The sequence below is a fragment of the Arvicola amphibius genome, chromosome 3 (assembly GCF_903992535.2).
Source record: "Arvicola amphibius chromosome 3, mArvAmp1.2, whole genome shotgun sequence".
Lineage (NCBI taxonomy): Eukaryota > Metazoa > Chordata > Mammalia > Rodentia > Cricetidae > Arvicola > Arvicola amphibius.
The window spans coordinates 177,409,247-177,436,468 of NC_052049.1; the positions used below are offsets into that span (position 1 = coordinate 177,409,247).

General features: G+C 44.4%; 1 protein-coding gene across 2 annotated transcripts in view; it reads right to left on the reverse strand.

Annotated features, from left to right (window-relative positions):
- Positions 1-22,586, reverse strand: part of Stac (SH3 and cysteine rich domain) — a 125,412-nt gene extending 102,826 nt beyond the window's left edge. For both annotated transcript variants that reach the window (XM_038324272.1, XM_038324271.1), the window contains exon 1: positions 22,476-22,586. In XM_038324272.1, coding sequence (XP_038180200.1) covers positions 22,476-22,586 — 111 coding nt within the window. The remainder of the gene's footprint in view (positions 1-22,475) is intronic.
- Between the last annotated feature and the right edge of the window lie 4,636 nt (positions 22,587-27,222).

Genomic DNA, 27,222 nt, shown 5'->3' on the forward strand with positions numbered 1-27,222 from the left:
TGGAAGGAGGGACACTGCTTCTACAAGCCAAGATGACTCCATTTCATTTCAGAGAGGCTGAACTCCCCAGTGGTTTCCCAATGGACACACTTACGACATGCAGGCCACTCTCTGCTAGAGGAAGCCAGCTTTCTTTAGTCAAGTCTACAGCTGCTGAAAGGAGCGTAGGCAAAGAAAGGCCGGGCCGATCCAGCATGGTCACTGCAGTTACCCCCATGCCAGCTGAACAACTGCTGGCCATCTGTGGGGTGACAGAGGCTGAAGCCAGAGCCTTTGTGTACTGAGGGGATGATGTTGGATCAGCTTGGGTCTGGGGAACATGTGCCTGTGTACCTCTGGCATACAGAGTCAGTGTTCACTCCAGGGGAGCGGTGCAGATGGTGACATTGAACCAACAGTGTCTCTGTCACTGATTCTGCTATGCAGCTTGGTGGCACACTGGGGAGTAACCAGGCAGTTCTATGGTTGAAAGCCCTCAACTCCAGCTGCCCTGTTTTCTGAAGCAAGTATTTATAATAGTATTTCCAACTGTAGGTCATGGGGGAGGGAAGAGCCTGCCCTGGATGAAGCAGAACGGGTAGGGGTCCGACGGCGGGGAGGAGCTGTGGTGGATCACCCAGAGCCTCAGCTAGAGCCTTATTCCCAGGCTTCAGCAGCTCTGCCTCACTGACCTCTGTCTCCTCAAAGTCACCTTTAACTTGTAGGACCTTTTCCTCTATGAGATCACACACACACACACACACACACACACACACACACACACACACACACACACAAACCGTGGTTCCAGTCCGACTCTGTGACCAGGGTCTGCCTGATGATGAAAGCCATACATATCGCTCTAAGGCGTGGATCAGGGATAGCAACGGGGTGGGCGTTTTGCTCTAGAGCCTGAAGGTGAGTCAGGCAAAGGGGAGACTCAGACTCGATGAATGTGAAGCCACGGTTGTTTTCTACCTGCCTTTCTTCCTTCCCTGCAATAATCTCCAGACACCCCTGAGAAATCACATGTTGCTTCTATGTAGCTCAGTCTCTGTCTTTAGAGACCCTTAAGACAAGGCCTGGAGCACTAAGAAATTTCAGCTTCACACCCAACATAGCTTTAGCAACTAATGTGCTGGAGGAAGGCACCTTCCAGGTAAGACCTGTAGGGTTTGACCAGTATGGCTGCTTGCCTCTCTTCATCCCTTTCTTTTCTTCATTAATAAACACTTTACCTATGTGCATACGTGTGTGCACCTGCTTCTCTGCATGTGCACTCTGTGTGTACAGTTTCTCTGGAGGCAAAACAAGGGTATTGGATTCCCTGGGACTGGAGTTAGAAGGGGTTGTAAGATGCCTAATGCAAGTTCTGGGAATCAAACCCAGGTCCTCTACAAGAGCAACAAATGTTCTTAAGCCTTGAGCCATCTCTCTAACACCTTTCTATTTCATTTTAACTTTGTTCATATGTCACTAGGACATTCTTACTATGAAACTCATAAATTAGCAGGTGACATTTTAGCATGATCACTGTCAGACAAAGTCAATGCTGCTGCTTTTCTTAAGAGCTCCCTCTGTTTCCCAGCTGCCACCAAAAGTCTAGGCAGCAGATGCAAGGCTCAGGGAGCTGTACAAGGCTTCTCACAGCTGTCCTGCCAGGCTGTGCTCACTTACTTACAAGGGAAGGGTGCAACTAAGAGCCAGGAAGGATCCTGATAGGAAGCTAGATGGCTTGGCATTCTGCTTTTGGCTCCTGAAAGACAGGTTTAATGCAACCGCCACCAAAATTTGAAATTATCAATTGTGTACAGAAGTTACCAATCAGACAGGCTATGGAAGAAGCCACAGTAAGCCTAGTCATGCAAAGAGACTAACAAATAACATTAGAAACACCATGTAATTTCTCATATAAGCTCATGTGGTCTGTGCACTCACGTGATCTAGATGGAAAAGACTTCACATAGTGACTGACACGTGATCACCTGAGGGACTGGGGAAATGTTTCAGTAAGAGGGCTTGCTATGCAAGCCGGAGGACGTAAATTCAGACCTCTGACACCCATGTAAAAAGCTAGGCATGGCTCTGAACACCTGTAAGCCTAGGGTGTGTGTGTGTGCGTGCGCATGTTGAAGAATATTATTTTAAGGTGTGTGACTTTTGTTTATGGTGCATTTGTTTAACTCTGTGAAGCTGTGATTCTTTGCCTGTCTAAAACACCAGATGGTCTACTAAAGAGCTGAACGGCCAATAGTGAGGCAGGAGAAAGGAGAGGTGGGGTTGGCAGGCAGAGAGAATAAACAGGAGGAAAAATCTGGAAGAGGAGAAGCAAGAGAATAAGGAGGAAGACACTAGGGACCTCTCGCCCACCCACCACTGAACCACTCAACCCACCAGCCATGGAGTAAGAGTCAAAGTAAGACTGCAGAAAAAAGAAAAGGAAAAAGCCCAGAGACAAAAGATAGATGGGATAATTTCAGAAAAGTTGGCTAGAAACAAGCCAAGTTAAGGCTGGGCATTCATTCAGTAATAATAAGCCTCCGTGTGTGATTTATTTGGGCTGGGTGGTGGGCTCCTAAAAGAGAAAAGATCCAAAAGATCAAAAACCAATCTACAACGTGTGTGTGTGTGTGTGTGTACAGAAGGATCACTGGCTGCTATCTTAGATCCAGGTTCGGTGAGAGACCCTGTCTCAGTGGAATAGGCAGAGAGATTGATAGAACAGGATGCCTCACAGCCCCCTCTGGCCTTCTAGGCATATACAGGCATGTGCACCCACATTCACATATGTGCACATACCAAATATATCCCCCCCACACACACTCATGTGGGATGATGCAGTGGGAAGAGCCTTGGTTTGACACTAGGTCTTCTGATTGTACTCTGTGTTTTTTTTCTCATGTTTATGGTCGGACATTATGAAGCATGCTTCAGTTTTCCAAGTTGGATATTTTTGTTTCATTTTGCTCTGTTTTCACTCCCACAACTTTTTCAGAGACTGATATTTTGATTATTTTCTTTATAAGAAAATAGAAGAGATAGAGGCTGGAATAACGCTCTCCATCTGCTCAGTAAGACAACAGTAAAACTTCATATCAGGCTATCGATCATTTCACAGTTAATTAAAGGCCCACTGAGGAAAGTTAGCAGTATTGAACTGATCAATATATTAATTACCCAGCAAAGATGCACTAATTAAACACACAGAACCTGAAAATTCAGCCTAGCTAACCTGAGTTTTAAAGGAGATTTAAGAAAAATTAAACCTGTCAGGTACACAGGATCTGATAAATCACTTTTATGGGAAACTCAGCAATGAAAAGGAAATATAAGCAAAATTCCACTGAAGGCCTGGTCACCAACAGCTGAGCAGACACACTCAGAGATGGCGCTGGGGGAGATGGATAAAGTCCATGGAATCCTTTGAATCCTCAGAATCCATGTAAAGCCAGACATGATAGAACATATGATCCCAGCTCTCCAACAATGAAGCGGGAGTTGATACCGCAGAATCCCCACAACCTTCCCACCAGGTCATCTCCCCTCCCTCTGACCCTCAGCTTTTGCATGATTGGTCCTTTCCTCATTCCATATTGGTTTCTGCTTTGAAAACGACCTCACTGTAGATACTTTCCCAGTCTTGGCTTGAGACAGTTCATGTGGCCTATAGAAAGAATCCAGTAGCCAGCAGCTTTAATAGCAGACAGCAATCTCTCAGCATGCTGGACACTGAAACTCCTAGAAGATCAGAGTGTGTGTGAGTGTGTGTGTGTGTGTGTGTGTGTGTGTGTGTGTATGTGTGTGCGCGCGCGTGCATGCGCATCTCATCTGCCCAGCGCCCAAGGAGGGCTCAACTCCTGATTCACAGATGGCTGCTTTGCTACTTCCTCACATAGGAGGGAGCTGAGGAAGGAAGCAAGCTATCTCTCATTGTGAGGGTATCGCCCTCACAGAATAAAAGGTTTATAATATGGATCTGGAGGGTGACACCTGTTCAGTTTAGGGCGCCACAGGTCCTATGTACAGAGCTCCCCTGGCCTTGTACCTGTATGGCATCATCCCGGTCTGAAATGACCTGTTGATCGTCTGTCACCTGCACTCTCTCCTTAAGTGTGGGGACAGTGTAAGCAGGAAACTGGTGTTCCCACATGATTTTCAACACGGGAACACAGAATCTGGCAGTCTGAGAATATCTGCAAAAGACTCGTTGTCATGGCTGAAAGTGGAGCCCAAAGAGCCAGCAGCATAAAGGTTGGGTGGCGAGGGTACACAGAGTTTAATTAGTTCAGTGCTCGGGTAGGGTGAAGTAGCCTCAGAACAAAAGCACCAAAGGGAAAGAAACACCAGTGTTCAGGGATGTGGAGGCTGCCGCAGGAGATGGTAGAAAACAAGATTGTAGAACAGGAGACATTAAAGGATTCAAAGGTGGGCTATTTCTCAAGGTTATGACAAGAGTTTTAGTGTGAGCTCAGACTTCTTAAAGTCTCTATCTATCTATCTATCTATCTATCTATCTATCTATCTATCTATCTATCTATCCTCCCCCCCCCCTCTCTCCCCCCCCCCCCCCCAAGAAAGCCTGCTTTGGGTTTGCAGGAGACTGTGATGATGACATCCAGTGGAAAAGCTTGGTAGATTTTACAGGGGGGACAATAATACGGAAGGAGACATGAGTGTGTCCCTAAGACCAGGTCTCACAGGGGAAGACTAGACATCTGAGTAGAGAGTGAAAGCCACACTTGGGAGGAAGCTGAGGGGAAGGTACTGATGCTGGAGGGAAGGTGCTCATCTTCGGAAGTCACGGAACAACAGGCCAACTACCCAGCATACACCTTGAGTGGAGAGAGAACCGTGAGAGGAAGGGACCCCTAGAGTTACATGATGCTCCCGACGATTAAATCCCTGGGTAAAAGTTACAACAGGATGGGTTTCCAAGATACCAAAGTCATCTTGTTTGATTGAAACCCAGAGTGTGGTAGGGGAGAAGGGATGTGGGGTATTGTCAAGGACACGCACACCCCAGTGGCTTTTTTGACTTCCTTGAAGGCACTTTGGAAGACAAGAGAACAGTGTAGTTCCCTGACCCTCTGAATACCACAAGGTCCTTCAACTTGTATCTTACTTCAGGTTCTTCATCTGTGGTCACAGCTGCTCCTAATCTGAGAGACCTTGACTGAAAACTCGCTGCAAGGGAGCAGGTCACATGCACATACGCCTTATTTTAAGTCGTAGGAAAGCACTTATTGAGAATTTAGAGACCTCTTGTCTTCTGTCACTTATTGTCAAATAACCTGTCCTTGCTTCGGTTGCTTCAGGACAATCTAGACTGATGACCTCTGGCTTTCTGGCCTGATGATATGCATGAGGAAAATCTATAGTTGATTCCACAAAATCTGAGGTAACATTTGAGTGGGGAATAAAGATTTCAGTAGAATATGATTTGATTTACACTATAAGCCTCGAGAGATTGTCTGGTCGAGAGTTCCAAAGAAAGTTGGGCAGATTGGATATGCAGAGTTAGGAATGTTCAACTGGTTAAAAATGCAGAGCAGATATGAGCTCTCCCTGTAAATCTAAAATGACTTGGAGGATGAGGGGCGTGGGCTGAACACAGTGCTGAGGTCGGGGACAGAATATGAAGGGTGGGTAGAATTGGAAGAGGCAAGCATCGAGATCAGAAGTGTCTGTGTGAGTGACAGGAAGGAACCCAAAGAGTGGGAGGTCTGGGGAGAGAAGAGTCTTATCTTTCCTTAAGGTAGTGATCTGGACAACGCTGGTCACTGCTTCCAGCTTTAGATCCAGACCCAAGGGATTAATTCATACAAAAACAGAGAGCTGAACAAAGGGTACTCCCAGGGTGGATGCCAACAGTGTTCCTTCTTGAGCTAAGGGGAGATGGGCTTGGAGGAAGGTCCTGCAGCTGTCTATAAGACCACCCAGAGGTGTGACAAAGATCCAAATGAAACACAATCTTGCAAAACAAAAATTAAGTTTGACTGAAGTCAATTTGGATTTTAAAAGATTAATAATAATAATAATTCCAGAAGAGCGTTTTCAACTTTGATTTTGAGATGAGTGCTAGGTTTAGACATCACTGGCAGCTGTTCTCCTCCTAACATTCATTTAGAGAGGAGGAGAACGCTAGGCTCTATCAACATTCTATGGAGAAAACGCAAAGCTTCCATGGCCTTCTTCCAAAGTCTTTTTTTTTATGTTTGGCATATCCTTAAAAATGAAACGTGACCAAGAGCACCAGGCAACAGATAGGAAATAATCTCTCATATGTATGTAGATTCAAAAATAATAGCATATTGGCAATAACACTACAGAAATTTATTAAAAGAAAACCCTGTGGCCAAGTAGAACTTGTGCCAAGAACGTAAAAAGAATTTAATATGTCAGGATATCTATTAATATAATCCACCAGATAAAAAGGCCAGAGGGCCAAAAACAATCCCTTGATGACTTAAAACCTGAAAAAGTTTCACACCTGGTCCTGATGGGAATTCTCAGCAGGCCAGGCATATGATCTGTCTCTAACACAAAGACCCACGTGGCTTACATTAACATGATGGGGAGTGTGCAGTCCTCATGAGAGGGAGCCTACGGGATGGCTTAGCCGGAAGCCAAGTGGCCTGGAGAACTGAACTTGCTTAGTAACCAATACTTTTTTCTCAAATGGAATTCCCGATCTGCAGACGTTTCCAGAGTGGCTAGGGATATAGTAGAGCTAAGGCTATTGCCTCAGTACCAGCTACAGGGCACTGAAAATTTCAGTGATTCTGTAAGGAGGTCAGGTATGAGCCTGATGTCTCTGGTAATAGTCACCGTACTGGGGGAATAGTAATTTCTCCAACAACTGCACTTACCTGGCTCTTTAAAAAAAGGGCTGTAGCTCCAGGTCAAATTATGATCCTGGCCATGATAACTACCCCATACAAATATCCACTCCTAAGTAGATCCCAGGCACTCAGCATCCACTAATTGCCATGACTCTAAGGGCAGTACTGTGGGAGGTGTTACAGGTTCACTTACAGAAAACATGGTACAGCTCTGGTAAAGGAGGGACTGCTAGCTGTCTTCAGAGCCCAGCGCTCTGGACCGCCGCATTCTATTGTGTGTTTATTTTCTCTCTCTCTCTCTCTCTGTCTCTCTCTCTCTCTCTCTCGCTCTCTCTCTCTCTCTCTCTTGTTTGCTATGCATGTTTGCATGTGTGTGGCACACCTGTGTGTGCAGGTCCACATGCATGCTTGTATGTGGAGGTCCAAGATTCCTGTCCTGTCTTCTGATTGCTCTTTAGCTAATTTACTGAGACAGGATCTCCCAGTTGTACCTGACAGAGCTCACAGATAGCTCACAGTGAACTAGCTTGCCCTGGAGATCCCTTGTCTGTGCACTAGAAAACTACAGTTGGGTTGCTATGCCCACCAGGCTTTAATGTGGGACCAGGGGCTCTAAACTGCCATCCTCACACTTCCTCCTCAAGAGTTTTAACCAAGACATCTACACAAGCCTTATTTACTTTCTTAAGTAAATTCCCTTGCGGATGTGTGAGTTTGCAACACAGTGCCATATGATACGGCAGTCAAGTGTCTCCTCTAGTGAAGCCAACTTCACACTTGCTTCTTCCGTGTGACAAGGGGAATCTTACTTCAAGAGAAGTTCCTAACACAACACCCCTTCCTTCAATGTACTTCTCGTGTCTGCTACATAACACCTGTTGGGAACAATATGTTAAGCTGTGTTACTTTTGTTTACATTGCATTTGTTTAACTCTGTGAAGCTGTGATACTTTGCCTGTCTAGAACACCCGATGGTCTAAGAAAGATCTGAACAGCCATCAGTGAGGCAGGAGAAAGGATAGGCATGACTGGCAGGCAGAAGAGAATATACAGAAGGAGAAAACAGGGAGAAGGGTTTTGGTGTAGAACCAGAGAAGGAGGCAGACATCAGGGGCCAGCCATCCAGCTACAAAACAATCCACAGAGTAAGAGTGAGATTTATAGAAATAAGAGAATGGGAAAGCCCAGAGGCAAAAGGCAGAGGGGATAACATAAATTAAGAAAAGTGGGCAAGAAACAAGCCAAGTGAAGGCTGGACGTTTATAATTAAGAATAAGACTCCTTGTGTGATTCATCTGGGAGCTGGGTGGCAGATCCCCCAAAAGAGTCCAAAGAGCTTAACGGCATAAGACTCCAAATCCCTCTGCCCTGCACCTCCCCATTCCTTCTCCGAACCAATCCACTCACTGCCCCTTCCCATCCTCTTCCCTTCCCTCCCTCCCCTCTCTCCCTTCTTCTCCCTCCCTCCTCTTCATCGAAATAACATGGGATCATGCACTACTGTTTTCCTATTGGGACACCATGCCCTCCAGATCCATTCATGTCATGGCAACAGATCTCCTTCTTAATTTATACATACATATACAAGTGTGTGTGCATGCGTGTGTGTGCTTGCGTGCATATACATCTCACAATCTCGATACTTTGTAAGGTGGTGACTTTGCTGCCTTTGGGTATGTACCCAGAAGAGGGCTTGTTGGATGCAGTGGCACTGGGATTGTGACAGTATTTCTCACAGTGGCTGCGCCAGTCTCATTCCTGACAGTGCACACGAAGATTTCCTTTTCTTTCTTCCTTGTCAGTGTTTATTTCTTCCAGTTTCTATGCCAATAGCCATCCTTAAGGTTTTGACATTCTGTCATGGTTTTATTTTCATGTACTTCATGCTTGGAGACGGGAGCACCATTTCATGCACAGGTTGGCCATTTTTATGTCTGATCATTGTGTTTACTACTGAACAAGAAATGGAATCTTAGCTAGAGAGGTAGCTCAGCAGTCAAGAGCTCTGACTGCTTTTGCAGAGGACCCAGATTCAGTTCTCCGCATCCACGTGGTGGCCAGTAAGCACCTGTAACTCCAGTTCCACAGTATTTAATGCCTCAGTAGGTACCTGCACTCATACGTGCATAAACACACATTCAGTCTCACACAAATACACATACAATTAAAAAGAAATAAATCAATACATGGACTCTAAAAGATCTTAGATTACAGAGGTGTACAAAAATGAATTCCCTGTGTGCCAGCTGTAAAAATTACAATAGATGGTTCCTATTGCTAATTCTGAGTATGAAATACTCAAGGTTTGGCTGTTAATGCCTGTGTCCTCTCCTGATTCACTTGTGAAAGCCTAGGTATCAATGGGATGGGAGGAAGAGACCAGACTTTGGGAGATGAGAAGAGACCTAGAAGTGAACTCAGAAAAGGACCAGTATTCTCATAAAAGAGGTCCCCAGAACTGCCCCCCCCCCATCCTCCAGCAGGGAGGCACTTAGCAGGCATCACATGGGAACCAGGAAACAGCCTCACCAGATCTGCCTCTGCTCTTACCCTGGACATCCCCACTTCATAGCAATGAGAAGTACCTTCCTGACATTTGTAAAATCACCACTCATTTCTGGTATTGTGTTCTGGAACCAAACACATAGCAAGAAAATGGCTGAGAATTATTAGAATATATCTATGCATATACAAATACATATATATTTTCCATTATATGTTTAATTTACAATATATAGTTCAAATATATATTTAATTTACAATAATTTCTGAAAGGCATAAAACCATTTCAAAACTAAATAAATACATTACATTTCTGGATCAAAATCTCCTTACTGTGACAATTTCACTAAGACACATTACACAATCACTTTAGAAATATTAAGATTCTTTAATTTTTTTTAAATTAAAATAAAGCTTAACTGACATCTGAGAAAATCTAAGTTGTATGCATTCATGAGTTACTATGTGATACATGACTTCAACATATACATATATGTATCACATAAAATTTAAATGAGTACTCTTATCTATCCCCCTTATCTCTTTATCAGTTCTTTAATGTACTAAGATGTAGTTGGGCAGGATAAGGAGCCCTGGTGAACTGTGACACACCAGGGTGCCTATAAATAGTGACTGCATGTGGTTTATTTCAAAAATACAGGAAAGGATTTTAAATATTTTCCCATAATATATCTTAGCCAAAGTGTTATTTTTGGAATGAGACTATAGCTCAGTGGTAGAATATTTGCCTAGTATGTGTAGGTCCCAAAACTGCAAAGAAAAAAAAATCAGATGTTATTTATATAACTTGGTAAGTATTTACTAAAAGTCCCACTCTCTTATCTCTTATCAACTATCAAGGCCTATTTTGGCATCCTGATTTTTATTGCTGTGGATGTGTCTGTGTGAGTATATGCCTGTGAGTCTCGATGCCTTTGGAGATGAGAAGAGAATTCAGATGCCATGGAGCTGGAGCTACAGATGGCTGTGTGCCTCCAAGCATGGGTACTGGGACCTGATCTAGGTCCTCCAGAAGAACAGTGAGTGCTCTTAGCCGCCAAGCCATCTCCCCAGCACCCACCAAAGCCCATTTTAAAGTGTACCACAGTGCTGAATGGAAGGATACATTCTAAAGCCCTCAGAACAGAACAGATGATTCCCAAGGAGAATCCAGTACATATTACCATTTATTACATAATAAGTGTACCATCCCAAATCACTGAGAAAAGAATAAATTATTCAGCAAATGGTTTTAAGATACTGACTAATCATCTGGGAGATTTAGAATTATTTTACACCTTACAGTGATTGATACAGACCCAAGACAGTTAATAAACTGTTAAAAAATAAGCTTTATATGGTAATGATTCAGAGAAATAGAGAAATATAGATTAATATTTTTCTGTTCTCAGGACGAAACAGGCTTTCCTAAATATAAATGAAAAGAACACATAGCTAAACTTGAGATATTTTATATCATGAAACTAAATCTACATGGAAATATAATGAGCAAAACTGAAAAATAAACAGCAGTGTGAGATTATGTCTGCAGTGCATATGAAAGATCACTGCTTCAGTACAGACAGGGAATTTTAAAAATAAATAGGAAATGTATGTGCAGGGTAAAAGATGGGCAAGGGCATGAACTGACCATGCACAAAGGAAAAAAACCACAGAATGGGATGAAAATAATCTTCCCTAGAGAATATATGCAATTAAAACAGGGATAAAAGTGAATGCTATTTGTCCTTTCGCTTGTCCTTCCTTCCTTCCTTCCTTCCTTCCTTCCTTCCTTCCTTCCTTCCTTCCTTCCTTCCTTCCTTCCCTCCTTATCTCAGACAGGTATTGAATGTAGTCCACTTCCTACCTCGGCTTCCTGAGTGCTGGATTTCAGGCATTCACCACCATGCTTAATTAAATTTGTTCGTCTCAAAGGATGCGACACCACAACTCCAGCACGGAAATCACCTGTCTAACAAAAAAAAAAAAAAAAAAAAACGGACAAAGGTGCTTACTAGATCTTTGCCCTAAGAATATATGCAAATGACTTAGGACAGGGAGGGATGCTGAAGTTAGCCAAACATTAAGAAAACAAAAATTGGTATCACAACAGAATGCTGCTTTAAATTGGTGAAGACCATCAACAACAACTAGATGTAAAAATACTGGGCGCTGGCAAAGAGCTGGAGAAACTGGCTCTGTTGGGGACTACCGAGAAGGGAGAAAAATGACGTAGAAAGCGGTATGACGATCTCTCAGCACGCGGAGCGTGACGTTCCTATTAGTTGTAACAGTTCCACTTTTGGCTGTACGGAGAAAAAGACTAGAAGAACTGGCGCAGACTTTGTCTGTGCCATCTCATAACAGCATTATGCACCATAGTCAAAAGGCTAATGTAACACAAGCCTTATTAATACAAGAATAAATGTATGTGTGTGCTAAAATTAGAATATTATTCATCCTTCAATAGAAGGGATGAATAGAAGGAAGACACAGCACAGAGGAACCTTTCTGGCATCATGTAAGAGAAATATGCTGTTCACAAAAGGGTCAGTGTTACATGAGATGCTCAGAATAGCCACAACAGCTGAAGGTATAAGGAAAGTGGGTAGAATTGTTGTATTTGCCAGGAACTTAGGGGGAGGCAGGTGTTAGGTAACCACTGTTGACCAGTATAGAGTTTCACTGAGGAAGTTTTAGAGATTGATGGTTGGTGATGGTTACACAACCATGCAAATACATATGATGGCACCAACTGTACACTTAAAATGGCAAATTTCATGTTCTGTGTTTTATCATACATTCTAGCTTTGGCTTATACCTGTACATCACAGTCCATTACGAAAGGAAGCTAAGGCAGGACCTCAAGGAAGAAACATGGAGGCTGTAACTGGAAGAGAGGCCATGGAGGAATACTGCTTACTGGCTTGCTTCCAGCAGCTTCTTCGGCTAGCTTTATTATATAATCAAGGACTACTTGCCCAGGGGTGGCACCATCCACAGTGGACTGGGCTCTCCCACATCAATCATGAATCAAGAAAATGCCACACAGACTTTCCCCAAGGCCAATCTGATGAGGGCAATTCATCAACTGTGGGTCCCTCTTCCTCCGTGACTCTAATTTGTGTCAAGACTTGAGTCAGTGCAACACAGTAAAAGCAAATTTGGAGTGATGGGTTTTGACGACTGTTCTTTGGAGGGTAACCCAGAGAAGAAAGAGAAGATGAACTCAAGGATGATGGGGAGGAAAGCGTAGCTTAAACTTGAGGTAGGCACAATTGATGGTGAGAAAATAATTCTCACAGATGTCATTATCATGGGTTTTCCTTCACATAGACTCAAGGCTCAACTTTATGTTAAAACAAGTTGGTTCTAGGAATCTCCAAATTGGAAAACGAACAAATTCACTTCTCAGAGGACTTGGAACTCGGGAGTGGGAGATATTCCTGGAAAACTGCATATTATAAACTCCATTCTCTCAAAATAGGCATAAACAGGTTTTCTGCAATCCCCATCAAAAATCCTAGCAGGTAGTTTTGTGATTCTGGAACTCATTCTAGAATGTGAAGAGCCAGAAGTGTGCTTCCACAAGTCAGTTTGATAAAGCAGAGTCAAGATCAAAGCTGCAGGGCTCAGTCTGCCAAAACCAGAGATCTCCATGATGACGAAGCCCTGACGCTTGAGGCAGGGCCAGACTTGGGTAAAGACGTGACCTTTACGTATGCACAGGTGACCTGCTCAGGGCATAGGTGGCAGTACAGTCATCACCAAGTCTTAAACTGTACTTTATACCATACCAACAAAGAAACCACCAGTAGACTTTAATCTGGCTCTGAAAGCCATGCGGATAGCACTTCTTGGATCAGCCATGGGGGAAGATCTTCATGATTCTGAGCACCCACACCCAGAAACAAGAGGATTAACAAACTGGACCATATTAGACTAAGACTTTCTGTTGAGAGGAGCTGGGAAGATGACTCAGTCAGCAAAGCTTAGGGACCTCTGTCCCATGCCCAGTATTCATTCAAAACAAACAAGCAAACAAACACATAAACACAGTGTAGTAGTGTGATACTTGTAATCCCAGCCCTGGGGAAGCAGAGACAGGCAGATCCCTGAGGCCCACTGGCAGCCAGCCTAGCCTACACGGTGAGCGTCAAGCTAGTGAGGGATCCTACCTTCTAAAAAATAAAAGTGGCCTCTTCCCTGGGCAGAGACTATTTCTTCTGCTCTCAGCATTCCTTAGCTGTGAGGAGGTCTTTGTGTGGCACTGAGGTCTCTTGAGCATTCTCTGTCCCCGTTAGCACATTTATTGGTGATGTTCTTGTTCAGCTCATACTTAGGCCGTCAAGTTGGTAAGACTTTATCTGTGCAGTTTCTCACATTCCTAGGGGATACAACCTCACCACAAAAGTCCCCGATGCTCTGACTGTCACAATCTTCCTCTTCCCTCTTCTGCAATGATTTCTGAGCCTTAGGCACAGGAGTTATGTTATAGATGTCTTAGGGCCTGACTCTACAACTTAGATATACACATATATGCATGTAATAACAATTTATGTAAAAAAAACCATGAGTTAGAATGTTAGCAAGGAGGGTTTGGAGGGCAGAAAAGGAAGGGGGGAATAAGGCAATTATATTATAATCTCAAAAAATATTTTAAAAAGATGGATAGTAATCGAGGAATGACTCCAGAGGTCCTCTGGCCTCTATACACAAACATCTACATAGACAGACAGATAGACACACACACACACACACACACACACACACACACTCAGAGAAAGAGAGACAGAGAGACAGAGAGAGACAGAGAAAGACAGAGATAGAGACATAGAGACAGAGACACAGAGAGACAGAGACAGAAGAATTTCTGCTAAGCCACAAAGAGGCCTTTTTTCAGAGTATAAGAAGCATTGCAGCTGGGCGGTGGTGGCGCACGCCTTTAATCCCAGCACTCGGGAGGCAGAGGCAGGCGGATCTCTGAGTTCGAGGCCAGCCTGGTCTACAAGAGCTAGTTCCAGGACAGGCTCTAAAAAAGCTGCAGAGAAACAGAGAAACCCTGTCTTGAAAACCCCCCCCCCCCAAAAAAGAAGCGTTGCATTACCTCTATCTTTCTCATACCCAGAATATATAAAGGGCTCCAATAAGAAGGAAGTCAATATAACAGAAAAATAAATAAGACACGTGAACAACTATTTCACAAACACATATATGCCAATGACCATGTGAAAATCCAGTGGTTTCACTGGCCTTTGAGGATATCACAAATTAAAATATTCTGGGGTGCTAATAATCACCCATGGCACAGTTAAAACATCAGACAGACCTACGATACTGAGTGCTGGGAGTGCCGAGCGACTCACCTGTCAAATGTTGCTGGCTGGGACGTGTACTGGTGCGGCCACACTGCAGTGCAACATGCACATATGCTCGTACACACACTATGATCAACAAGGCCACTTGTAGGGATAAGCTGAATCAATTAGTTCCGGTACATCCCAGAGGGTATGCACAAGAATGATCATCCCAGTGTAGCTTCGAGCACCCAACAAAAGAGACCACCCAAACAGCTCTCATCAGTGAAGTGGGCAGACAAGCAGGCTCTCCTCTCACAGCGGATGACACACAACACTCAAAGTGAAAACATGCTTGCGGAGAGGCCAACATAACGCCGAGTGGAAGAACCAAGCGGTTAAGTGGGCCACACTGATGGATGCAGTGGTCAAACTTTCCAAAACAAACAAACATAATTTACTTAGGAGTGAGGAAATTGCTCATCTTTGGGGGCGGGGTGACTAGAAGAATGCATTCAGGATATGGGACATTCTGGGATATGAGTCACATTCTATTTTCTGATTTTCATAATGGTTAGCCTCAATCAAGAGGGTTTTTTTAAAATTCATTGAGATATCCTTTTTGTACCTTTTATTGGGATGTAATATTTAAATGGAAAGTTTATTACAATGAAGGCCGGCAGAGGAGTTCTCAAGGTCCCCTTGCCAATGAGAATAGAACAGCAGGCCCAGGGATTTATCATGAACTGGATCGAATCACAAATAGGTGCACAGCTTATGCATCAGGGTGCAGGTTTTAATATTTTTCAAATGCGTGAAAGATGGGAAAGAACCTAGATGTGAAAAGCAAATGGAGCCGATAAAATCAAAGTGGATGAGCAAGGAAATGGATAAATGGAATATTATACCGATGATTTCAGAGGGTGGGCAAGTGTGTCCGGAAACAGAAGGTGGAGGAACAGGCCTAATGCACGTGTGAGAAAAGTCTTTCCCAATTTTATTTTCAGTGTGTATCAACCCAAGAAGGGAAATGTACTTCAAGGAAACAGAACAAAGACATTGAACAATCCTTATCTCTGGGTGGATGTGTGATGTGCTTACTTTTTTCTTTAAATTATTTCTCTTTTCCAGCTGTCTGCATAGAATAGCCTTTATTTTTCTATGCATGGATGTGACGTAAACAGGGATAGAGTCAGTTCATCAAACTAGCTGTTTCCAAGTAATGCTTTAAATTATTTAGCAACATGGAGAAGTACAAGAAGGCCACCTCTGCAAAGACATTTCTTTGGTCCGGTAAGAAATCTGTAGAAGACAATAGATACAAATGCTTCTCTCTTGATTGGAGTGGGAGGAAAGGCAGCATTGGATGTGGAAATTGCGCTTTTGGATGTTCTATACTCCTTAGGGTCTAGAACAGTCCAATGATTGCAGAAGCATTGAAAATTGTGGTGATACCTGTGATTCAGCTGAGGAGGTAATGCCTGCCCTGGTTTCCCTAATGACTCAAATGCATTTTGCTTTATCCTCTTCCTTTGCATAGAAACTGAATTTCTTGTCTATCATCAAGGGAAGCCATGGCAGGAACTGAATCAGAGACCATAGAGGAACTTCGCTTTCTGGATTGCTTCCTCTGGCTTGCTCGGTTAGCTTTCTATATAGCCCAGGCCCACCTGCCTAGGGATGGCATCATGCCCAGTGACTGGGACAATTAGTCATTAAGAAAATGCCTCACATACATGACCACAGGCTGCTCAGATTTGAGCAATTATTCAACTGAAGTTTTTTTCTTCCCAGTTGACTTTAGGTTTACGTTGACATTTGAAGCTAACTGTGACACCCTGGCTTGGCGTTAGTGAGCTACTGGGCCTATAGTCAGAGAGGTGGCAACTGGGAGGAAGCTGGGAATTTTGTCTCTCTGACCTCAAAGCCTAAGATGTTTTGTATCATCTGGATGGGGCCTTTGGTCACATCCCTGATGGCCGAAAAAAATCTCACATTCAACCCTTGTAAAGAAACTTCTGTGCTGTTACCAAGTCAAATGGGAAAAAATTAAGCTATTGGGGCAAGGTTTTTTTTCCTTTGGTTTATTGATCTCTGTCCAGCACCCTGTAATTAAACTAGGCTATGGTCTTTCTGGAACAGTTAGTGGAAAGATAGAGGAGGGGACACACATTAGTGGCTTTCAGAGTTTTCAGTTCAACTAATGGAAAGAAAAAAAAGGCTAAAATTACATTAAACTTCATGACTACATGTGTTTACAGGAATTGGCTCTGAGGCTCTCATGAGGAAATCATGCCGGGATCCAGTGTCAAAGACGGGGTTCTCAGCTAGGAGCACAGCCAAGAGCCAATAACGACTTAACTAGCTGTGGTATATCACCTCAGCAACTTACTGTCCTTCTTTAGAGCCTCATGTGAGAGGATAGAGACAGAGAGACAGATTGACAGACAGACTTGGGGGTGGAGACAATAAAGAACACCAGAGCCTTGAAGACTATGTGCTCTCAGGAAACTTAGATAAGGTACAAATGCTTTTCCAAGGGAACACATGTTCCTGTGAGGTCTTAAATGTTGGCTCTCTTTACTCATAGATTTCCCATAATGCCTCTGAAATACTCCATTGCCTCTCAAAATCTTAGTATATGCTAATGGGATCCTTGGTTTACCCATAGTCCTTATCTTTTAGATATGAAACTTGAAAGATTTTCTGGTAAAAGTATCTGATGACCCAGAACTTGCTTTAAGATGGCCCTGTGTATGTGTTGGGGGGGGGGTCTTGGTGATAGGGCCATATGTCAAACATTATTGACTACGAACCAATAACCAAGGAGGGTGATTGGCTGGATGTCAGGGCACATAGAGAAGTGATCCTGCTCCACCTTGTCTGAAGGTCAGAGAGTCTGAGGTTATTTTTGCTCTTTCAAAGTTGTTGACAACAGGTGTGGCTACAAAACAAGATATCTTGACCTAGGGTGTGGTTACTTGGTCGTTTGGGACATTAAGATGTGGAGATGTGGATTTATTCCACCATGACCAAAGAACAGAGAATTTGAGCCTACTTCTGCTCCTTCATTTAAAATAGGACACAGGGAGTGGCTACCTACAGAGTACTTGGTCTAGGGGTGTATCCTGCCTGAGACACCAAATGCTTTACTCAGAAAAAGTAATGACCTGATGTCTCAAGTACTGAAGCAAGCACCTGTTCTGGTTGTCCTTTGTGTCATGTTAAAGCTGTCTTTTGCTTTCTTCCCCCCTTTTGTATTGTGGTATAAAAGTAAAAATAAATGTGGGCAAACTCAGAACTCAGAACTCATCATTCAGTATTCGCCGAGTTGCCTTCCAGTTACTATCTTGTTTCTCTGTGTTTCTTTCTTATCTCTGTTCCTCCCACCAAACATTTCTATTCCTCATGCCCCTACCCTAGAACTTTTAAGAACCCACCCTGGCTGGATAGCTGCAGAAGTCACCGCAAAAGGTGACTTACGACAGTTAGATCTAGGACGGATCTTGACACTGTCTTCCTTGTGCATTTTGAGATTTCCCATAAAAACAGCGTTACACAACACAAGGATACAAATGTTAAAACACCTGGAATAAATGTTCTCTAGTGTTTCTAATTTCAATGCTCTGTAATTTAGCTTTCCAGGGAAGCTGAAAAGAAAATGAACTTTTAGAGACATCGTGTGCCCTTGTTTATGTTCAGTGGGGTGTTGTCTACTTTATACACTCCGACACCATGTGCATGTACTTGCTTCTCATGATGCCATAGAGACCTCTGGAATAGGTCTGGTGTGTCCCATTTTCCAGGTTAGATAATGCAGCCAATTACTGCTATATATGGACTCTGGGGCAAGAAGTAGCAAATACTAGGATGAAGAAGCCAAATAAGAGCTGCCATCAACCATTTCTCACAACAACGTGACTTGGCTTAGTTACGTGCTTTTGAAGAGCTGTGGACTGAATTTAGGGCCTTGAGTAAGCTAGATAAGTGTGAGCTACATCTCCAGTTCTTGATTTCTTCCTTTTCTGTGGATGTTTGTGCATGCACAGGTACACACATGTATGTGAATGCATACATATGTGTGCTTGCATACGGAAGCCAGAGAAAACGTTTAGGTGTCATTCCCAGGAGCCATCCACCTTGCTTTTTGTTGTTCTAAAAAGTGCAGAGTTAGGTTAGGCTCGCCGGTCATTGAGATCTACAGATCTGTGAGTTTTGCCTCTCTAGCACTTCGGATTACAAGCAGGAACTTAGCTTTTTAAAGGCAGGTTTTGGGAGTCGAACTTGGGACTCCGTGTTTGTGTGGCAATCACTTTACTAGTTCTGCTGCCTCCCCAGCCCCATTTCTTAAGAATACATGACTAGGTTGGCAAGGGATGAAAACACTCGCTTCTAAGCTCGGCCATCTGAGCCCAATCCCCAGATCCCCATATGGAAGGACAGACCTGATTCCAAAACACTGTCCTCTGATCTTCACATAGATGCTACAAGGGTTTGTATGTATACAGAAACAGATAAATAAACACTAGCTAACTAACTAACTAACTAAATGTAATCAAAAGACTACAAGCAGAGCTGGGCGGTGGTGGCGCACGCCTTTAATCCCAGCACTCGGGAGGCAGAGGCAGGCGGATCTCTGAGTTCGAGACCAGCCTGGTCTACAAGAGCTAGATCCAGGACAGGCTCTAGAAACTACAGGGAAACCCTGTCTCGAAAAACCAAAAAAAAAAAAAAAAAAAAAAAAAAGACTACAAGCAGATGTGGTGACGTGTTTGTAATGATGAAGAAAAAGAGGAAGAAGAGGAGGAAGAGGATAGGCAAGACATAATGTGTTGCCAATGACTTCTCAGTAAGGTTCTGATCTATAGACCATCAGGAAAAAGGGCTGATGTAAGCAACGCACAAGCAAATCAAAAATCCCGATTCCAAGGTCGAGTTGCTCTGGTTCTACTTTTGCCACTCATGAGGCTGCATGACCCTAGGTAGGTCACCTATCTTTCCTGAGCTTCCCACTATTCTAGCAGTGAAATGAACGTCACAGTAGAATCTTCCAATGTTGAAGAGTAGGGTTGTATCTGACTGGAGGGAGCATTTAGTGGACACTCGCTGTTGTCCTTGCCACTAAGTAAGCGTAGACATTGATGACAATAGGGGAGGCAGAGAACAAAGTGCTGTCTGGGCTTGTTTCTGAACTGTCAATCAATGGTTATGTTATTTTTTCTTTATCTTTCTCCCCTGGACTTTTTAAATAGCTAGGAGCTGTTATACCTATATTTAAAAATTCTCCCCCGTCTCTTTCTTTCTTGAGACACATCTCATGTTGTTGCCCTCTTCTGCTTCTCAGTTGCTATGGTCCATGACCAGCTAAAACATAGCTCTTAAAAGTAATTTTAATCTCGGATGATTATCTGATGATTATTAATATGATTATCTGATGATTATTAATATCTGATGAAATGGCTCAGTGGGTAAAAGCACTTGCTGTAAACCCCATGACCTGAGTTTGATCCCTGGGTTCCACATGGTGGAAGGAGAGAACCAATTCCTACAAGTTGCCTTCTGACCTTTAAACACTGTAGCAAGCTCATGCCCACATATACATTAAATTAATAAATATGTGTTATGAAAAATTAAAAATATATTAACAACAAAAAGTCTCTTCAGAGAAATTTCAATGTCCAGTAGGACCTCCACTATACATATTCTAGACGATATTTAGAAATTGTGTTTAACTGCCATACCATAATTTTGTTGTATTATGGGGTATACATGATATTTTTTATATATGGATCTGGGATTTAACTATCAGCTGATAAACATGTCCATTGTTTAGTTTACTTGGCATTTTTGGGATCTACTTGAAATCTATCTTTTTGCTTATATTGAAATGTGCAGATACTGACCAATACAACCACTTCCTGGAAGAGTCCAGTAGAGAGCCATCCCTGTTCTGTCTGCGTCTTCCCAGCAGGCTTTCTCCTCTTCAGGGTGCAGCCTCTTAAAGGCCACTGTATACACGATCATCTCCTCCTCACCTCTGCTCCTCCACATCAGCAGGCCAACCTCTTTTGAGGAATGTGAACCCCCTTGATCGAGTTATGAATGGCACTTTGAGAAGAAAAAAATCACACCCATGCATGCTGTTTGGTATCTAGTTTCTTAGGGTTCGCTCCTAAGCTCATCTCCACTGGCTAGTCAGATGCCCTAAACATCAGTGGCAAACTGAGGGATGCATAGGCACACAACAGGCACACAAATGACTTTGAGAAAAATGGACCTCTACAGACCTGAAATTGTAAGCCGGATAAATTGGTGGGCAATTACGGGCATTGCATAGAAGGTTTTTGCTTTGCCAAATGATTTACATGAGGACATCTATAAATAGCATGCCCATGCTGTGTGTTTGAATCACGCCGCTGTTTCACCTAAAGGCGAAGACCTTTCTAGAACACACCTATTGCAGGATGGCAGGCCCAATGCACTTTCTTTCTTGCGCTGAGTTACACCATCTACAGAATTCCAGATCACCTCTGAAATGGCAGCTGGCCCTCGGCTCTCTAGGACTGCTGGCCAATAATTGGCAAGAATGAGTTCCTTTGGGTACCAGGTAGAAGAGAGTCGCTGTGCACAGGGAACCCGTTTTGAAAGGGATCATCTAGTGTGGTGGGTCCCACTTCCTTAGCTCACACAGGGACTGGAAGAGTCTGTCAAGCCACCGAGACAGAGTTAGGCAATCTTACCTCTTCCTCAAATGGTTGTGTCTGCCTTTCCAATTGGATTTTAGAGAAGTTGCCCCTTGTGCCCAGATGAGATAGCTAGGAATTACACGGGGGCAAAGATTTTGGTCTTAGACCACCATCTCTCTGTTGGCTAACTATCGACACTAAAGTGTATACTGCCAACATGACATCACATGACATGTCACAAGCACCTCTTGAGTTGTGATGCCATCCAAGGTGGCACAGCATGTCCACGGGGTCCCACTTTTCCTCGCTCTGGTCTGCCGTTTAAACAGGCATCCCTCTGCAGCATAGGGAGCACTCACTCCTGCGCCCCCCCCCCCCCATGCCACAGGTAATCACAAAGCCCCCTGCACTGCCAGGAGTCTCCCACTTAAAGGAATCTATGAAATTAACTGCAACTCGATCTTACGAGGTTTACTTTCCCGGCGGGGTTGCCATTTGGCTCTGCACAGTTAAGCAGCCACACTTTACTTGGTTCTCTTCCAGTTTTTCCAAACATGTGCCTGGCACCCCACGCAAGTTTCAGAGGAAATATAAATGTGACAGAAGACGTGCTGCGGGCTTGGTTTTGTGTATATGTGTTAGTGTGGCTCTTAAAAAGACAAGTGTTAAGTTCTACAGAGTAGCAACTTCTACAAGGGGAAAACTAACTTTCTTACAAACCCAGACACTTCTCTTCGCCTAATATATTTTCTTTAAACTCTTGGAATCTGAAGTTAGAGATAGGGAGGCACCCTAGTAAGGGTCCCACGTTGTGGGCTCAATGCCCAAGTTTTCTAAAGGAATATTCCTAGGCTGACACTGTCTTTTTGGCCCCAGAAGCTACCAGAACCCACCCACACTGGGGACACAAGCAGGTTTAGGGCACACATCATCCTAACTCCCTCTCCCGCCCAAGGAAGTCATTTGGGCATTGGGGTTAGGGTGAAGTGCCTAGGCTCCTAGGGCAGAGGCATGGCAAAGGTTTGTGTCTGGGCAGCGGGCTTAGCATAGCTGTAGCATGAGAAGCAATGGGTCCTGCTGGTCCCAGCTCCCTTGACATGGGACCCCAGAGGAAAGGTGACAGAGGAAGACGGGACTCTGTTTCCCCAGGGCAGGCGCACGCACCGTACCTTGGATTCCAGGCTGCTCGTGGACGCAGGAGAGGGCGGCTGCTCTGTGCCCGTTGCCTCACCGGTCAGCCCGTCCCCGCTATCCTCGCGGGCTCCACTGGGAGGGATCATCGCGGCCTCGGGAATGGTGTTGGGCTCCTGCAGGGAACCTCACGCTCGCTCGCCTTTGCGCTCGCTCAGTGCCCTGTTCCTGGGATGTCCATCTGGCCAGGCGGCGGCGTGCGTCCTGGGGCCTTGCCCGGCCAGGTCCTGCCCACCTCCCGGGCCTCCGCCCCGCCCCGCGCAGCGCCCGCGGCCACCTCGCCCGAGATCGCGCGCGTCGAGTCGTGACTGCCGCCCACCGCAGCGGGCGGGTGGGCCCAGGCTGGCCCCCTGGAGGACGGGAGGCGGCGGCTCGGGGCGGGGCTGCGCGGTCTCCTGTGGGGAACCCAGGGCGGGCGGGGGCCGCGCCCACCCCGACAGTGCCGGAGATCCGGAGTTCCGCACGGGGTCTGGTGATGTTATTCTAAGGTAAATGCTCAGCAAACCCTCAAGAACAGAAAGCTAGTACAAACAAGTGCTATGGGCCACTTTCAGCAACCCTCTCATCCCTGGCCCTGAGAGTGAAGAGAGACGTGGTGGCACTTAGCTTAATTTATAGTTCGGTGACAGCAGGGACCAGTGTGGGCGTCCTCTGACCCGTGGGCACTGCAATTTCCAATGTTCTGCCTTGATCTAAATCAGGCAGATAATACGCTTGGTGTATGGACACCTGGTCCCCAATTTCTTCTGCTGAGCCTCACAGGCTCGCCATGGGTTTGGCACTGTCACTTCCATTTATAGACGAGGAAACCGAGGTTTGAGCCGGGTTGCTTAAAGTCAGCCACTCAGCTATAAATGGCAGAGCTGGTACTTGGGAGTGATTTGGGATTTTCAAGTCCACGCCATTTGAACTGTGGAGCCTGGAAGCTAAGCCAGGCTTAGAATTGAAGAAGAAACCCTGGGCTGTGGGGATGTGCTTGTGCTTAAGGCCCGCGTATGGGCGAATTGGACTGCTCTACTCAATCTCTTGGCAACAGACGCTGAACATCGCCGGACCAAGGCACAGAGATCCTGTTTGTTTTACGCACACGACGTAGTATATAGCCCAAGGGAATACTCCAAAATTTTTAAAAGCCTATCCAAAATCAGTACAAAACTTCCTCCTTATTTTTATCTCATTAAAGAAATTAAATTTGTCACTTGTAGTTAGAATATAGAATAACAGGAGTCTTAGTGATATTTGCATATGCACATATAAGGCCTCATTCCTCTTTTCTGTCCTTTGTGGCCTTCCTTCAGCTCATCTCCAAAATCACCAACGTCACCCAGGTGTGAAAAGACCAGCCTGGGATAAGTGATGCTTTCTAGACTAGCCTGGGCTACAGAGTAACCACTTGTCTCAAAATGGAAAAGAAAACAAAATGAAACCGAAACAAAACCAACCCTAAAGCCAAACCAACCCTACAAACCGGGCTGTGTCTCAGCCCAGCCCTGGTGGTTAGCCTCGAGGGCTTCAGGTGTTCCTCTACCAATACTATTCCCATCTGCTGGATGGAGATGAAATTCTCACAAGAGGGATGCAAAGCTGTATAGACAGATCTTGGACCGTGCCTGATTTGTGAGAGACTGTTTACTAGGAACTGCCACAGCATGAAGAAAACATCAATGATGTCTGCTTTTCTGGGTATGGAGAGAGAGAGAGAGAGAGAGAGAGAGAGAGAGAGAGAGAGAGAGAGAGAGAGAGAGAGAGAGAGAGAGAGAGAGAGAGACAGAGAGACAGAGAGAGACAGAGATACACACACAGAGGCATACACTGAAGTGCAACAGACACACACACATAACACACATAGGGAAAGACAGAGTAGTACACACACACAAACACACAGAGACTGAGACAGACACAGAGAGGGAGAGAGAGACAGAAAGGAATATCACACTCATACACACCATATATACACATACACACAGATGGAGGGAGGAAGGGAGGGAAATCTTTTCTATGTCTTACAAGTAATAGTTGCCTGCCTTTGGTTTCTCAAACAAAACCAAACCTTTGTTCTTGTGTTTTTCTCTAATGAAATTCTCATCTCATTTTTTTGTTCTATCTATTATTCTTCAACATATCTACAAGGGTTCACTACTTGCCTTCTCCCTCCTTAGTTCATTTATCTCACCCAGGCTTCCAAATCAGTGCCATATAGTCATGGTGCCCTTCCCCAAGTAATCACTGGCAAAGTGGGCAGTCCTCTGAGAGGGTGTCTTAGTTAGGGTTTCTGTTGCTGTGAAGAGACGCTGTGACCACGGCAGCTCTTATAAAGGAAAACATTTAATTGAGGTGGGTCATTTACAGTTTCAGAGGCTTAGTCCATTATCATCATGGAGGGGAGCATGGCAGCTGGGAATATGGCAGCATGATGGCAGACATGGTGCTGGAGAATTCTACATCTTGATCCAAAGTCAACAGGAAGTAGTATGTCTCACTGTGTGTGACTTGAGCAATATGAGATCTCAAAGCTTGCCTCTGTAGTAATACATTTCCTCCAACAAAGCCACATCTCCTAACAATACCACCCTCTATGGGGGGGGGGGGCATTTTCCCTCAAATAAGCACACTGGGTGAGAATTTATGCCAGGGAAGGAATAGTGTCCTGTTCACTTGTTTCTCTAGCTACTAAATACTCTGTTGATTACAAGGATGCTGGCAATAGTCATGAGCTCTAAAATAGTCCAGGGTTGGTAACCTCAAGTCCCTTGTTTGAACAAAGGTCCTAGAATACATGTGGGAAACAGTGAGATTTAAAATCAAATAAGCTCAACCTGAAGGATTTTGCCTTTCTTGGTTTAGACAAGTCACTGATGTCCATGACTGTGGGACTCTGTTCTAGGTTGTGTGTATGTGTTGCTATGATAAAACACTGACCAAAAGCAGCTTGGGTCAGGAAAGCATTTGTTTAGCTTGTAGGGTTTAGTCCATTATCTTAAATTGAGATTCCTTTTCCCCAAGTAACTTCATGTGTGTATCAAGTTAACAGCTGAAGCTAATTTGATTAGCTCACTGATGTCCATGGGGGTAAGGGATATTCCAAAGAGGAGTTACATTCATAGCCCCTCTCTGGGGGCAGCCATGAAATGATCAGAGTGAGCCTGGGCTGTGCTTGTCATTGTAGGACTTCCGGCATGCATGAAAGGAGCTATTTCTGAGACAGGCCTAAAAGGTGTTGCCACCGATGCTTGGATGGCTCGATCTGCTTTCAAGTCCTTCAGTGACCATAGCATCACATTTAACACAGAGGATTCCTGGATCCAGTACTGTGGGGCATGGATATATGGATGGCAATGCCTACAGGACAGTGATGACATATGGGATTAAGGTTAACCCATAGTAGTTCTCCATGGCCCCAGCTGAGCATGATGTCCCTGTCCTGTGTGGCTTTGTGCAAGACCTTCTCCTATTCTGTGCTGGGTTATTTCCATCAACTTGATTCTAGTGGAAGTCATCCAGGAAGAGGGAATTTCAGCTGAGGAACTTCCTCCCACAGATTGACCTGTGAGCATGTGTATGGGGTCATTTTCCTGGTCAATGATTGATGTTGAACTTCCCAGTCCACTGCGGGTAATGCCACCCTAGGCAGGAGAGCCTGAGTTATGTAAGAGAGCAAGCTGGACAAACCACGAGGAGCAAGCCATTGAGCATCCCTCCTCCATGGTCTCTGCTTCAGTTCCTGCCTCTAGGAACTAGTTCTTGTCTTCAGTTTCTGACCTGGCTCCCCTCAGGGCTGGACTGTGATTGGGACATGTAAGCCAAATGAACTCTCTCTTTCCCACCTGATAGAAACCTCTCTAGGAACACACTCCCTTCTGCTATTATCAACATGAGTGTGGGACTTCACAGAAGCCTATAAGACATGCATTAGGAGCTATGATGGCATTTTAGTTGTGGTTGCTGAGTTATCTTGCTTCTGTACTTCTACTTCAAGCTCACTGGTTCAGGAAAGAAAGGCTGTACATGGTTATTCCAAGTCTCAACTTTTCAACAGGACCCTCTGATTTCTGAATTTTCTATATGGTCTGTGTCATTCTGGTTGCTGAATGAAGATATCGCCAACAGATGCATAGAGTGATCAGAACTTTGCATTCACAGACTTGGCCTGGGAGTCCTCCCTCCTGCTCCATATGCTTGTCTGTTAAGTTGTAGCAAGGGCAGAGCCCTCTTCCTAACCACACAGATTGCTTTTATACAGGGAGAACTACTGAGCAGCCTGTCTCCACCCATCACTTTGTTCTGAGTTTGGGTTCAGACTCTGTTTTTGTTCCATGGTTTCTGACTTCTAGATCCCATTGGTCAAAAAGACAGAATGACTGCTTGCAAAACAGTCATATGTATTAACACTATAGATGTGTACAGCAAGGAAAAGGAATATGGAAGATAGATGGGAATCTTAGAGAATAAGTGCTGACTAGGGAAAAGAAGATATGCTCAAGGAGGGGCTGTTATCTCTGCCCCATGGACTAGGCACTGAGCCTCAACTTTTTTATCTGAAATAAGGCTCATTATGGAGTTTTGTAAGTGATTAATATTTAGTCAAAACATGGCCTGATAATGTTATTATTGTCATTGTCATCACCATCACATCATCACCACATCACCATTACATCATCACCACCATCACCATTACATCATCACCACATCACCATTACATCATCACCACATCACCATTACATCATC